This window comes from Eleutherodactylus coqui, chromosome 1, assembly GCF_035609145.1.
Source record: "Eleutherodactylus coqui strain aEleCoq1 chromosome 1, aEleCoq1.hap1, whole genome shotgun sequence".
Classification (NCBI taxonomy): domain Eukaryota; kingdom Metazoa; phylum Chordata; class Amphibia; order Anura; family Eleutherodactylidae; genus Eleutherodactylus; species Eleutherodactylus coqui.
In genome coordinates, this window is record NC_089837.1 from 431,581,652 (window position 1) to 431,598,002 (window position 16,351).

The following is a 16,351-nucleotide window of genomic DNA, read 5'->3' on the forward strand; positions in this document are numbered from 1 at the left end:
GAGCGCTAGTGCACAAGCAGCACTCCATTCAGTCTCCTCTAACTGCGGAGGGGTGCAGTGAGGAGGATGGGGGACACTGGACCTCCATTCTCAGCGGTGACACCCCCACAGATCAGCAAGATATCCTCTATCCTGTGGATAGGGGATAACTTGTTCTTCTGGTACAAACCCTTTAAAATAAAGACATGTCAAGTATTTCTGACTTTCCCGCAGCAGGAATGGCTTATAAAGCACTAATCGCATCCGCCACAGTGTCCATAGTGGCTTGCAATGGATTGTGCTGTATTTCAGCATTTTGTATACATTGCAGACTGCCCAACGTATCTGTAATATATTAAATCATGAACACTCCAGTGACACATAATGACATATGAGAGAGGTGGTTGTTGGGTGCTTGGGTACACAATTCACAAAAAAACACTCTTTGGGGGGATTAGACCGGCTTAGATGCATTAAAATGCAGAAACTTTGTTGACTGTGTAATGTATTCCATTAGTAACAGTGGCCCAGTATCTAATAACTGTATAAGGCTTGCATCATTCAGAAAGACCGGCATGTATTAATAAGGTCTTATTCACATGTTCTGTCTACAAGATCAAACACAACAACCACTTTGGACAGAACGCGGACGCCATCCGTTTGCTGCCAGCCTTTCACAAATCTCTTAGCATTAAATGGGCTATTCTTGCCTGTGAATATGGACCAGAGTAGTGCCTCCTGTGAAGGACCGTCGATTTGTGTGAATAGCGCAGGTATGAATAACTTCATTGACTATTGAAGTCTATGTGAAGTCCTTTGGACACACAGGACATTGCATGGACCTGAATCAGCCTGGATAAGGCTTCACATTCTTGGTAAAGTATATTTAGGTATTTGGCCAGAATATGTATTTGTATTAATGGTACAAGTCACAGAGATTAATTATTTACTATATGGAAAAGGAAGAGTCACCCAGTTATTGCCTGTAAGCTAAAATAAAGTGTTTTTCTGCATTTAGCAGCAGGTCTCGTCTCAATCCCAGCCATTTCTAAGCCTGCGCTTGGCATACATTATTTGCAATCTTTTGATTTGTATTCCGCTTACAGCTCCTCTTGTTTTCTACTGCAGACACTTGCCGCATGCTGGATTTTTGATGGCTCTAGGGACTTTCCATCAACTATTCCCCAATGCCTCTTCTCAGTCTGTTATGTAATACTCCGTCCCTTATCCCAACAGTAGAAGAATAGATTCTCTTTCCTCCCTTTTAAAAGAGAGTTATGATTTTTTGCTCCTGAGTCAAAAGCTAACGAAGCTTCACAAAGCTCATATAGAATTCAGCGGGACACAATGAACAACTTATATACATTTACACATGTTTGATTCTATAACCAGTTCTAACTGTGTATCTAATTCATGTTCCCTTTTTCAGCAATGTAGGAGTGTTCTTTGACTCGCTCTCAAAGACCTGGAGTAATGGGGTGGAAATTAATTGCATGAAAAGCTAATAGTTCACATCAACATGCTCAGAAGCAATTCATCCAATGTTTAATTGTGGTTTTAGAATACAGATAAGTATTGTTCCTCTTTAGAATCTGATGCACTTTGCATTTTGAAAAAAACAGTGTGTTGTTCTGCTGTCTGAACGCTGGATGTGGGATTTTGCTCAAAGGAAGTCAAAACTGCAATCTCTGCAACTGTATAGCCACGACGTTGCTGTATAGTCACTGTCTTAGGGTGAACACCCACTGGCGATACGATATCCTTGCGATGCGAGCGTGAGTGAAAACGTATGATGATGAAACCAATAGTTTCATTCTCATTAGTGATGTTTTCACTGTAACCTCGCATCACAAAGATGAATCTGCAATATCGCCCATTGTTTTCAATAGGGCCAGCGGCAGCAGCGCCAGCCCTGTTGAAAACATAGGGAGTACATTGCACTCCCCTGACACAGCTGTGACAGCTATGGCAGGGGATTTCTTCATCCCCTGGGGGATGAAGGAATGCCCTGTCACAGCTGTGGCAGATGTCCGCGATGCTATCCCATTGCTTTCAATGGGACTGGTGCTGCTGCAGCCCCATTGAAAGCAATTGAATGAAGGCTACCACTGCGGCAATGATTTTCGGGGAAGGGCATGAAGCCCTTTCCTGGAAATCATGGCTAGATGTAAAAAATAAATAAAAAAAATATGTATATATATTAACTCACCTAGATGATCCGTCCGGCTCTTCTCTCCGGCCTCAGCAGTCGTCTTGTGTGCTCTGGAGGCCGGGGATTGAAAAATCCCCGCCTCTAGAAAGCGCTGCCTCTGATGTGCTGAGCGCTGAGGCCAATCAGAGGCAGCGCCCAGCTGTCATTGAATGACAGCTGAATGCTGCCTCTGATTAGCTGAGCATTGCCGGCCCCATTGAAAGCAATGGGATAGTATCGCGGACCTCTGCCACAGCTGTGACAAGGGCATTCCTTTATCCCCACGGTTCCCACGGTGCTCTTTGGTGCCCTTCTGGCATTTCGCTGACCAAATGACCTGCGCTGAAGGAACCTGTGGATAACAAAGGACAATAAAAAGCACAAACTTATCAGCAAGAACCAGACCCCTCCTGAGAAATATAACGGCCATCTTTCCTAAGAGGTGCTGGTTTAAATAGGCAGCAGGGGAACTTGATTGGATTCCAGGAGGGGTAGGAAATAAGCCCATCAATCCAACAGAGAAAAATGGTGTTTTAACCTACTTGAATTTGACAGTGCAACCGTATCAGCAATACTGTGATGCCCTATCACAACGATAAGGCTGGGTTCACACAGGGCGGAATCCAGCCGGAAATCTCGCAGTTTTGACACAGCGGAAAAATGCAAGATTTCCGCTGGGAAGGTGCAGCTTCAAAACCCGCGGAACTTTGCCACGGGTTTTGAAGCTGCTTTGCCGCATGCTGTTCCGTTGCGGCCGGCACTCCCATAGAGAGCAGTGCGGCTGCAACGGGAAAAAAAAAGATAGACATGCTGCGGCCTGGGAATCCGCAGATTGGCCATTCCGTGTGGACGAGATTTTTGATAAATCTCGTCCACATGGCTGGCTAATCCCGGGATTAGCGGCCACAGGCAGATTTGCCGCAGTGACATTCCAGACGGAATTTCCGTGGCATATCTGCCCTGTGTGAACCCAGCCTTTATGTATGCCTTTATGTATGCCCTAGGTGAGAATGGGTTCTCGTGAATTGGCGTACAGGTTAGTCCTATGGATGGCACGATCTGAGAAGCTGAGGCTGGACCATTTGCACTGGGTGCCAGCTGTGACTAACCACTGGCTTTCTAAAGCAACAGCGGGGATCAGTGAGAACATCGATCCCTGCTGTTAACCCCCTTATATGCTGTCATCAACATTGATCGCAGCATATAACAGATCACAGAGAGAGGGCGCTCCCTCTGTGGCGTCATTGGACCTTCACCATGTAATCACAAGACCTCCTCAGTACCTCCATACATTGTGCTTCTGGTATTGCATAACCGCGCCATATGCTATGCTTTTGCAGACAGCTTTGGAACGTGATTTACTTACCATATTGCATGATGTAGCTGTGATTACTGTTGTCGTTTTCCTTACTGCCTCTAAATCTTTCAGTTTAAGACAATTGTCCATTTAGTCTCTTGATGACTCCATTATAGGATGAAATGGTTATGTGGACCTGCTATTAAGACTGTAATAGGGTCCTTAGTATAGGAATATTGTGGAGCAGTTCTTTTTCATGGCGATTGCCCCACTGATTTAATTTTATTAGGGCAAAACAGCTGATTAGGGTCAACTAGGGTAGAGTCTTGTATCGGTCTTCTTTCCTCCCACTGCCCAGCTGGCTTGTCACAACTTCAGCTGAATGTTTACTGCTGCGAAGACCGTTCCAATTACCCTTTCCAATACATAGTAACATTGTCTCCGTTCAGCCTAACATACTATGTCCATCTAGTTCAGCTTGTTTCCAGCCCCCCATAAGTTTTTTGATTTATCCATTGTTCACCTTCTCCATTCTGCTACTGTCCTAATCGTACCTACCCACAGAATAAAACGCGGTCAACAAAAAGGCAGAATTGACGATTTTATTTCTCTCTGCCTTCCCAAAAAAATTAAGTTATGCAAAACATTGTACACTGTGTAAAAAAAAAAAAATCTAGCATCTGAAAGGAGTTGTTAGCATTGAATGAAACTTTGTGTGATTTGTAATGTTGATATAAGTAAGCGTTTTACAATATCAGAGCAAAAGGATAATTTATTGTAGAAAACTGAACCCTTGAAAGGAGGCTCTAGGACCCTCTTGTACCGCCTCTAGCTTAGACGTAAGATGTGATACAGGGGGCATGGACGCTCTAGTACCCTGTTGTACTGCCTCTAGCTTGGATATAAGATGTGATACAGGCAGGCATGGAGGCCCTGTTGTACCACCTCTAGCTTGGATGCAAGATGTGATACGGAAGGGCATGGAGGCTCTAGTACCCTGTTGTACCGCCTCTAGCTTGGATGTAAGATAAGATACGGGCACGCAGACATACAAGTTCCACAAGGTACTCTGCGGCATAGCAGTTCACATTTGCTGTAACTGAGCCTCTAGATTGTGCAAACTTGTAGACTGTTCTCTGACCTGCCTGGTCAACAGATTTATTGCCAATAGAATTGTGGCCATGTTGTGGAGGCAATCCTGTGACACCCTTGCTAATAAATGCCTCTTGGAAGCATCCTGCCATGAGAGGCAACACATGTGGCTGTAGGAAGTCCTAAGCATGTTGCATAGCTGCCATTGTCTATCGTACCACTACTAGGGGTGACTATTGTATCCAGTGGTCCCCCAGACCATCACACCAGCAGTGGATGCAGTACACTGCTCCACAGCAAAGGCAGGATTGAGGCGCTTACCCCTATATCTGTCTGAGATGTAACTGCATCCCGAGTTTTACAACAAAGTGACAACTCCTTCCAGGGGCTGGATTTTTCTTGAGTGTATTTATCCAAAAAATGGTATCTACAAAAGCTACAGCCAGTTTGCCACGCAAAAAACAAGCACCCCTAAGTTACGGCTTTTGAAAAGTGAAGATTTAATTCCACCAAAAATTGTTGCATCCTTGGATCTAAAATAGGCCTTGTCATGAAGGGGTTAAATGGCACACGCGGTTTATAACTCACTATTATATCATTAACTCTTTAACATTCATTAATAATAATAATTGACATATACATGTAAGGTAGCTTTCAGGAAGCAGTGACCATTATTAGTGTAGTATCTGTATTAAGGCCACAATCTACGGACCTCCTTTGGTTCTGCTGAACGGGGGGGGGGGGGGAATTCGTTATTTCTGCTCCATGTGAAGGAGATTTTTTAAATCTGTTCCACAATACTTGTACCGTAAATGCTGCAGAATCTCCACAGCGATCCCAACAGCAGAAATTCTGCAGCATTTCTATCCTAGGTGAAAGCGGTCTTAGGGTATGTTTACATGGCAGAATCCGATGTGGGGGTTTCCATGTGGATTCCACCTCTTAAACTGTGGCAGACATCTGTGGCTGTTTTGCCGCGGCTTTTGTGCAGATCCGCCCACCGTTTTACCCTGTTAATGGGCAATAGCCATGTGTGGAATTTTCGAATGCGTTTGCACACGTAGAATTGTCATGTCATGGCGATCTGCAAGGAATTGCGTTGAAAATTCTGCAGAAGAATTTCATCCATTGACAGAGGTACAACTGCATGCAGAATTCCCCTGAGGTTTTAGAGGCGGAATCGGAGTGGAAAATTATGCGTTGGATTCTGCTTTGTGAACATATTAGCCTGGGCCGCTACTCATGGTCCAGTCCTGTGTACTCGCTTCCCGGGGTAAAATTTGCCAGCCAGCCCCTGGTGTCTCTGTTACTAGAGACAGAATTAACTTGACATCAGGCAGTGGGCAACAAATTAGAAGGAAGGTAGGCCCCTAATGGCCAGCACTTTTTCAACACAAAAAAATAATTTTAGGTAAATAAATTGATTTGCCCTTTTCCTAGTTCTCACATTAATCTAGTTAGCATATAAACACAAGTTGTCTCAAAGTATAGTGAACAGACAGACATTTCCCAGGTCATTCTATTATGTCCATTGTGGAACTCCATAGGTGGCCTCTTTCCTGGCCAGGTACGGGTAGAGAACATCATCTTCAACTGCACAGTGATGTAGAAAGAAGATAAGATCAATAAAATAATAAAGATCTAAGACAAGAAGAAATAATAAGGATAAATGAGCTCTGATGTCATTATATTGGGCTGAAACATTATGAAACACTCTTTACACATAAGTGTTACAAATTGTTTCCAGGCTCTTGTAGCAATTATTGCCCATTCTAAAAGCACAAGACAATCCATGATAAACAATAAAACTATTGTTTGTTGATCTACATTGATTGATTGATCCATTGGAAATTACAGAATAAGATACTCAGAAGTATTTATCGAACCATCAACCATTTGTTCGTGATTTGAAAGATACGATCCATATAAACGGGTCTTCAGACTCGGGCTGAAATTTATCAAAACCCTGATGGTATTCAAGATGTTCCTTGTCTCTGTGTAGTTTCCGATATACACTCTTTCTAAACAAAATCAAGCGCCTAGTAGGAGGAGTTTTGCTGCAAACTCAGCATGCAGTTACATCTCAGGCAGATATGCAAATGATGAGATGCGGTGTGATTAGATGAACGGTCTTGTCACCTGAGGCCCTAAAAGTTGTTCCACCCTTGGACTATATGAAGGCTTTCAAATGATACTTGTGTGTAGTAGACCTCTATGATGCAATTGAATAAGATTTTGCCAAGTTAATTGAGTTTGAGAGGGGGCGCATTATTGCATTGTAAAAAAGCTCTATGGTCATATAAACAAAGTACCCACCATCTGGGTTGTTCTGAGAAGACTGCTAGGGACCAGTGGATGCGTGAGGGCATGCACACAAGGCAACCAGGCTCAGAATGCTTTCGACAAGCCACCAGTACAGAGGATTGTCTGACAAACATGAGCAGCTCCAGCTGTTTAGTTGTCTGCCATCCAGAGACAGGTGGCACTATCATTACAGGACTCTGCATCTGTTGGTACCATTTCCAGATGCTTGGCTGCGGTTTGGGTACAGACAGCCATGTTCGTGTTTGGAGACCTAGGGGTGAGCACCTCAGTCCTGCTTTTGCTGTGGAGCAGCACACTGCCCCCGCTGCTGGTGTGATGGTCTGGGGAGTCATTGCATACGACAGTTGGTCACCCCGAGCATTGGTATGAGGACAATGGCGGCTCATCAATATGTTCAAGATATTCTGCAGCCACATGTCATAGAATGGTAGAGTTGGAAGGGACCTCCAGGGTCATCGGGTCCAACCCCCTGCTCAGTGCAGGATTCACTAAATCATCCCAGACATATATTTGTCCAGCCTTTGTTTGAACACTTCCATTGAAGTAGAGCTCACCACCTCCCGTGGAAACCTGTTCCACTCATTGATCACCCTCACTGTCTGAAAGTTTTTTTTCTAATCTAATCTGTGTCTCCTCCCTTTCAGTTTCATCCCATTGCTTCTGTCCTTTTTTCAATAAGGATAGTATGAGATACTTTGTTAAATGCATTACTAAAGTCAAGATATACTATCTATCGCATTTCACTAATCAACCTAGTCAGTGATTTGTCTGGCATGACTTGCTTGTGAGAAACCCATGCTGGCTCTGGTTAATTACTCCATTTTCATCCAAGTACTTGCATACATGCTGCTTAATAATTTGTTTGAAGATCTTTCCCAGTTTAGAAGTCAGGCTCACAGGCCTGTAGTTTCCTGGGTCCTCCTTCCGTTTTTTGAAGATGGGCACAGTATTTGCCCTTCTCCAATCTTCTAGGACTTCTCCTGTTCTCCATGAATTTTCCAAGATTGCAGTGAGTGGTTCAGCAATTACCTCTGCTGCTTCCTTTAGTATCCTAGTATGTAAATTTGGTGCATCTTTGATCATCCAAGCACCAGAAAGTCAAGTCTCTGCCAATCTATGAGCTGGTGTAATTTGAACTATATTTTACACCAATTTCTAGCATAAATAATGGCAAATTTGTCTGGCTCTTTTTTTATTTATTTATTTATAAAAGTGGCTGGACAGTGCAAAAAGGGCACAAAAGTCCTATTTTTTCAGGTTTTTTTTTGTTGTTACACATCTATGGTGTAAAAAATGTGTCTTGATGTCAAGCTTTGCTATGGAAAGCGCAGCCCCGACGTCTGTTATCGTCTCACCGTAGAGAACGGACAGTCCCGTCCCCCCTGCTTCCCCCGCGGCGGAATATTGCTAGCGATATTCCATCACGGCCGTCGGCAGGGGGCTAACATTCCCTCATCCTTTCTGTTTCTTTAAAAATGGGGCAGAATTATGTTGTTTTTAGGAGTGACTATAATTCATTCTACTTCCATGTAAATGTGCTGGGTTATTTTGAGGATAATCTGTTGCGCAGTGTCTGTGTTTGTCTTATTCTGGCACTGGATACCGCAGTTTCAGCCTTGAAATATTTTTAGATATGTTTTCTGTGCAATTACGGTTGAGAGGTAAAATCTTTTTTGTGACGCAGAGATGCGACTTCTACGTGATGCCTAACAATAACATTAAATTGGACTGTACCTGTTATCTCCGAATGGAGGAAGGAATTCTGTCTTAATGTTGTTGTTCTAGTATAAAGAGAGTTAACAGTGAACAGTCAGCTCCTATTAAACCTAGTGTGTCCATTCAAACAATGGCGCAAGCACATAAGTTTACATTATACACATACATGACACTGCTGCATGCACATTGTGCACGCCATAACCCACAAAGCATGCATTTATATACACACATATATCTACTGCATGCGGACACATGCACACATCTGCAGCTGGCATGCTAAATACTGATTTTATTAACACATAGTAATACATGCTTCCTGGTCGCATGGTTATGACATAATCAAGGTGCTACTACAAGTGAATACAAAAACAAATCTTGCTCGTTTGTTACTTTTTCTTCCTCTTGAAATCTTACCTGGCTCAAAACGCTGCATTGAAAAATGTATGTGTGATTGAGTCTTGTATATTTCTGTCTATGAATAAGCATCTTACCTGTTGTAAAACCTCCTGATGATTGAAGACCTCACTGAGGTAAGAGTGTTGAGAAGTTCTATTTCATGTAGGGTCAGTAATTACTGCACAGCATATTCTAAGTAATCACAAGGATGGTTGAGGTCTTAGGCCTCATGTCCACAGAATAATTGCCATTTTAAATCCACAGTGGTTTTCCCGCACGCGGATCCGCGCGCCCATAGGGATGCATTGGACACCCACTGGTAGTTAAATACCTGCGGATGTCATTTTCCCCTTCAGGCGCGGATTGCGTGAGCGGGAAAAAAAAGGCGACATGCTCCATTTTAGTGCAGGTCTCCCGCGAGGACGGCTCCCGCAGGCTTCTATTGAAGCCTATGGAAGCCGTCCGGATCCACAGTACACCCGCGCCTGAATTTCTCCTCTCCGCGCGTGGGAGAGCAGGAGTTAAAAAAAAAAAAAAAATTGGAGAGCACATACGCCGGGCCGAAGAAAGAAGATCCGGCCGCGACGGAGGGCAGGTCCACAGCGTCCAGACAGGTAAGTAAATTCTTATTTTTTAGCCTCATGTCCGCGGGAAAGGAGGGACCCGCTACAGATTCTACATGAAGAATCCGCGGCGGGCCTGATTTTCCCCGTGGACATGAGGCCTTAAAGGGAATATGTAATCGGAAAATGACCTATCATAAAAATCAGTTTTCATGTAACATATTTTTTTCCTTTTTTTTTTACCTTTTAATCTCATGATCTACATTAAAAAAAATTAAAAATCCTGTAGTTTTCACATTGACCACTAAGCCTAATAGTCTGATAATTCCTTTTTAATTGAGAAAACTTTTAAGCATTTATCTCATTACCATCACAGACAGGATTATGATGAAAGGCGATTCATATACACAAGACCCACCATTCACAATAGGTAATGTCACAGCTCGCCACCTCCACTCCCTGCACAGGTTACAAAACATGCCTAGAAAACGCTCCTATAAAAGTCAAGGCGCCAGCTCCTGTTCATTGTGGGAATGGCGTATGAGTTCTGCTGTAAAGTATTTAACCCCTTAACGTTCCAGGGTGTAAATTTTCATTCTAGTGGTACAGGGTTTGTATGGAGGGTGACTGAGTTAGAAACCAACTCAATGTATACGTCCAGATCCCCTTGAACATGCTTTAACTGTATGCACCCCTTCCAGGCATTTGTATTGGCCAGTGTAAGGAGATCTACAAACTCTCATTTAACTCCTCATCAGAATATTGTCATTCTCGATCATGTCACTATTGTTTGATACTGACCACAATGTGTCACATACCAAAAACCTCACTTTGCCCATGCCACCTAGCTTTCGGCGTAATGCAGTGATATAGATATATATATATATATATATATATATATATATATATATATATTAGCCTTTACGAAGTGTGTGATGAATTTCAAACTTTGTGTTAATATGAAGGTTTTGAATGGATATTCCTAATTCTGTATTCCTAACTGAGACATTAGTATCTATAGATGCATGTAGTCATGATTGTTGTACAACAATTCACACAAAGTGGTTCATTAAAGGGATATTCTCATCTCCGGAATCCTATTGCAACATGTTCAAAATGGCAAAACAATGCATTCGCCCATAAGATGTTTATTTCCAAAATGCTCCGTTCTCCAGATATTGCAGCTAGTGATTCTTCTGCCATCTGGTTGTTTACTGTGTGTTGCCATGGTAACAGACCACCTCATCTATAGAAAAAAATGGCAGAGGTGGCCGAGCTTACGCACTTCTTTCATCTAGATCTGAGGGCGGGAATCTCGGGAGCACATGCACACTAGCCATCAGGCCGGCCACCAGCTGCCGCTGTTCGCTTTGAATAGAAGAGGTGGTCTGTCAGGCTGCTTTTACATTGGTGGCAGGGATTCCGCCTTCCTGTTCCATCTGGGGAGCAGGAAAAGGGAATGGAATCCCTGCTGCAGAATGGTTCTGTCTCTGGATGGAACCGAACGGCACTGGGCGGACCTCATTGGCTATTAACTGGGTCCGCCTGCTTTCCATCCAGCTGCCCAACTTTTGGGAGAAAGAAAAAGCATTGCATGCAGCACTTTTTCTTCTCGTATTTTTAGCTTGATCTGCGCCGACGCAGATGTGAAACCAGCCTTAGCTGTGATTATTCCACCGGGAGTCCCAGATAAAATCTCTTGAAGTTGATGAATGCAGCCTGGAAAGGGTGGTAGGAACCACACATGTACCATTCCTTCTTAAGTGAAGTGATGGGCCAAGACCCCTCCAGTGGACTGCGGTAAGCCTCTCTGATTTCACAAATCTACATATTGGTACATGGTAATGATCCATTATCAGTGATGTTCGGTGTGTGACGATTACCATAGCAACAGGAATCTTCAAGGATGCACAAGATGTCAGCATATTGAATCATTTCTTTGCATGCTCATTCGTTTTCACATGTGAAATGTCTTGCTTGGGTTTTCTCGTTTGCTCCACACAACATTAATAGTTATGTAGCCACAGGCTGCAAGATTATAATATCTGTGGTATCTCTTCATTGCCCAGCGTTGGGGGACATTATATCTTATGCACAATATCAGCAGACCATTACTTGATTCCCCTGGGTGTATATAGGTGCCACGCAGCGTTACAGATAACGTATTCTTATCTTCTTACTCCTCCGTGGCAGATGTAGCAGCAGGGAATTCTTTTTACTAGTGGGGATGAAGGAAGCATATGCTGCATACGGCAGATGTGTTCTTCATCCCCGCGGGGAAAATGGCAGCGGCGGAGGATACGATTTTTTTTTTTTAAACACTAAAATGATTGTTTTTCAGGGAAGGGCTTATGTTTAAAGCTTTTCCTTGAAAAACAATTCAGGGGTGCCGGCAGACCATTGTCTTCAATGGAGCCGCCGGCAGCAGGAGCTGCTCTATTGAAAGCATGTGGGGAGGGGAGGGTGAAATTTTTTCGGACACCGTGTGGTTCTCGGCTCGAGTAACCAGTACTTTTGCGTATGCTACTGCTCGAACGAGCATGCTCGCTCATCTCTATTAATGAACCAAACATCTCTTATCAAACAGATAAAAATGTAAACCGCAGCAGATGATAATCCTTACAAAGATGGTGTGCCACCAGTCGGCTGCAGTGGGCACTCATTGCTATACTTCACCCAGTGAGCAGTCGGCTGTCTCCATCATGAAGAGGTGACAGATCTGCTGCATGGTATGTGACGACAGTCTGAGATGGAAAGACCTGAATAAAAGCAGAAGCCAAATGTATCAGGGTAGTTTTACACGGGGCAAAAGTCGCCCAAATAGTCGCTCAAATAAACTATTATAGGCATCTGATGGCCCGTGTAAATACAGGGTACTGAGTGAGAAGTCGCTCAGAAGCTGCTGGTCGTTCAATCTTCTCAATCTATATAAACAGGAAGTCGTTCATCTTTTAACAACTGCCTGTTTGCAATGAATGGAGGCGGGTGGCTGGAAGAGATCTCTGGCGCACCCCACCTCCATTCACTGCTGTGTGAGAGCTCAGGAGTGCTGGTTGTCTCCTCTACACCCACACAGGCGAGTGCCAGACTTAGTCCGATATTGTGCTTGCCAATGTGTGTTTTACACGCAGATGCAAGGTATTTTTCATTCAAAAACGCCTTTTCCCCAGGCGCGTGTTTCCCATTGATTTCAGTGGTAAACATCACACAGCATGCAAGTGCCATGCGATGTCTTTAAAGGTCACATTGAAAATTATGGGCGAGGCGTTCGGGGCACACCATAAGATAGAACATGTAGCGATTTTTAGCCTCTAAAGAATGAAGCTCACATTCATGTCAGTTTTGTGCATCTTACAAGACTCAAGACTCCCGTGTGCCATTCTGGAATAGAGGTCCTTTGTTTGTGGCCCCCTCCAAGCTGGTAGTAGTTCCCCCCTGCAGTTCCTCTGCCACAGGTACAGCACCAGCTGACTGTGACTTGGACTTGGACTTGTCCTATTCCTGATTTAGTCATGTGATTTATTTCTCTACGTGAAAGTCTTTTTGATGTTTAGAAATGGTTTCCCCTTTTCGATTCTCTGCAGATGAAATCTTTAGAAAGCTTTGTGTTCCGCGGCCGCCTGTCTGCAGCCTCCGCTGTCTGTAATGCCCTCTGTGATGTGTCGTTGCTAATTATTAGTCTGACTCACAGAGGTTTGGGGGTGGATATTGCCTTCCATAGAAATGTTATATAATACTTGCCCCAGGTTGCTCGCTGTGATGCAGGAGCTGTTCATTATAGGACCGAATACAAACATTTCCAACATTTTTTTAATGAGAACTTTTATTTTCCAGGTCTAAACTGTGTAGTAATGTGTCTTCTAAGCTCCTATAACGCAGGACTGCTTGACGGCACTCATGCCAGCGTAGGCCGACGCCAACCGCAGTTGGCGGACCACATTGACTCTAAATGGTGCGCATTGGGATTTGTCACGACGTAATTTTACCTAACAATATAGCACAGCAAGCTGAGCTATTTTGTCCCTCTTTTTTTTTTCTTCTTCCAAATTCTGCAACAGAAGCGCCTCGGGCACGGGCGACCGGGCCGCATGGCCTTGGACACGGGCGACCGGACCTTATGTTGCAGCATAAGTTGTGCTGCGTGGTCCTTATGCTGCAGGGTTGGTTGGACGCCAGATGGCTTCCATGGCTTTGCTTATGGTTTACTACGGCAGTAACTTTGTAAATCCATTTCTTTTGCGCTGTTTCTGAGCGATAACCTCTGTTTATAATCCTGACTCGCATGCACAATTTTGCTGGTTGTTCCTGGAAACAATGGACACACTTGTCGTCAGGCACATCCTTAACTTACGGAATACTCAGATCACCACTTACTGCTATTAGACATGTAAATGGGGCTATATTACAGTGTCTGGTGGATGATGGATGGCTGTAGTGCTCTTCATCATTTTCTAACCCATTAATTAGTGAGTACTTGTTATGCATCAGGGTTTCTTGTATTATCCGACCTAGGAAATTCTAAAAATGTTTGAAGCCTTTTCAGACTGCCAGCGCTGAGGAATTACTGGCAAGAGGGAAATCTTAGTATCTGCTGCCATCTGCTGGTGGACTACAAGTAGGACACTACATTTGGCTGCAGCTTCATATTATTCTGGATTTAAGTAATAGCATTTCATGAAATAAGAAAGAAAGCAAAACCAGCAATCCAGATGAGGGAAGAGTTGTGTATATGTATAATTTATGCAAACACTTTATAGCTTTTGTCCATGTAACAAGGAGGAATTAGTGGGATCTTCAATTAAGAAGCAACTGAAGGCAGGCTACCTAACAAATTCCATTGTAAGTTCCTTTCCACAGTCTACCATAAATTAGGCCTCGTTCCATAATTCTCGGAAAGTGCTGAGAAAGCTTTAATAATCCCATTGATTGATTTTAAAGCTTGTATCGTGCAAACATATTTGCGTGCACAATACGCAGTGAATAGAACCCGTTAATTTCATTCACATGCGTGTGTTCAGCACGCTCTATATTTCCTGCACATGAAAATAGCACATATTGGACTGATTAACTTAACTGCCTATTTCAATGAACGGGATTATAGTTGTGTGTTTCCCTGTGCATGAAAATGCGCACGATTTATGCAGTAAAGCACACACTTGTGCATGCAAATACGCAACACCCTTTGCACAAATGCACACGTAAATGCGTTTACACCCGTGTGACACCAGCCTTTGGGCTCATTCACAAGGGTGTATGAGTACAACGCACAGTTATACTCATCGCAGCCAATTCACTCTGCCAGCAGAGATCGCGTACGGGCTGCGATTGGCACTGTGCATGTCCGGATTCTGACGCCACGCACAAGCGCAGTGGGACTTATTTTTTTTTTCAAATTCCCCACTCTATGCTAAGTGGGACTACATATTAAATACGAAAAAATAGGGCATGCTGTGATTTATTTCTCCTAGGTTGTATACGCATGTCAACTCGCAGTTCCAACGCAGGTGTGAATGGAAGAATGAAAGTCCATAGAATGAAAGTCCATAGATTTTCATTGCCTCCATCCACCCTGTGTTACACATTGGGGATATATGCAGTGACAATACATCTGAGTGAAGGAGCCCTAAGGGGGAGTTCAGACATCAAGTCCTTTTCAAAGGTAAATCCACAACTAAGTCCTCATATGACTTTATTGCAGATTTGGGTGCTGATTGATGTAGTGAGTGAAATGGGTGATGAATATCTGCGGCATGTCTGCGACGGAGCAGACTAATCATTAACGTGAATAAGATCCTCTACGGGGGGTTTCAGCTGTGAATGAATGGGGTTTGTTAAAGCCCCATCACTAACTTTGTACTGTACTGTCAGTGGAATTTCGGTGTAGATCCCCAACCAATCAGCAGGTGTGAACTCGCCCCAGTGGTATGTTGGTTCCATTTGTGTAGTGCAGCTTTGGTTAGTCCGTTGCCGTTTGCCGTAATAGAGAAATGTTTATGTATTGGCTTTTCTAGGCGTCTACTTGGGCAGTGCTGGTCGTATTCGCAGAGCGGTGACATTTAGAGCAGTTTTTGCAGATCGCCTCTTAATAACTATGCCCGTATGCAGGTCACATTGTGAAATGTACCGCTGTGGCTCTAAATGTCATTTGTATTATAATCGGATACCTTTTAAGCTGACATCTTTTTGTATCTCCTCCAGCAATATCTGAAAGATGTATTGCGAGACATTGGCATTTACAATGTAAAAGGAACTCACAGGAACACTTGGGAGCTGAAGCCGGAGTACAGACATTACCAAGGAGAAGATAAAAGTGACTAGCATTGTACGGCGGAGCGGCGGCATGGAGCTGAAGACACATCACAAGCTTCGTTTTTACTTTTCTATTGATGATCAGCAGCTCAGTAACAGGGGAACCCCTTACTCCTGCGTGTAGGCTCACGTGTCCTGTCGACAGTTTTTTGTGCATTTGCTTCCATTCAGATGTGTTTAGTCTATTTTTCTAAATTTCCATTTGGGACAAGAACATTCCTTCCCCAGCAATAAAAGTTTTTTGTTTTATTCTGTAGACTTGTGTTTTTGTGTTTCCTCTCTTGTCCTTATTGGCATTTATCACTTGCTGCCATTGTTGCATGTTGGTAAAAAACAGAAATTGACGCCAACCAGGAGATGGCATCATTCTCATGAGTGGTATTTTGGCGGTGGCATCTAGGTTGGTACGGTAGAAGATGTTATGTATGTTATATCTTGGATTCTATATGAAAAGACTGCTTGAAATGGATCTTGCAATTTAGT

General features: G+C 43.5%; 1 protein-coding gene across 1 annotated transcript in view; it reads left to right on the plus strand.

Moving 5' to 3' along the window:
- Window positions 1-16,124, plus strand: part of GTF2F2 (general transcription factor IIF subunit 2) — a 164,101-nt gene extending 147,977 nt beyond the window's left edge. The window contains exon 9 of the mRNA XM_066581927.1: window positions 15,758-16,124. Coding sequence (XP_066438024.1) covers window positions 15,758-15,877 — 120 coding nt within the window. The 3' untranslated portion in view covers window positions 15,878-16,124. The remainder of the gene's footprint in view (window positions 1-15,757) is intronic.
- The last annotated feature ends 227 nt before the right edge of the window (window positions 16,125-16,351 follow it).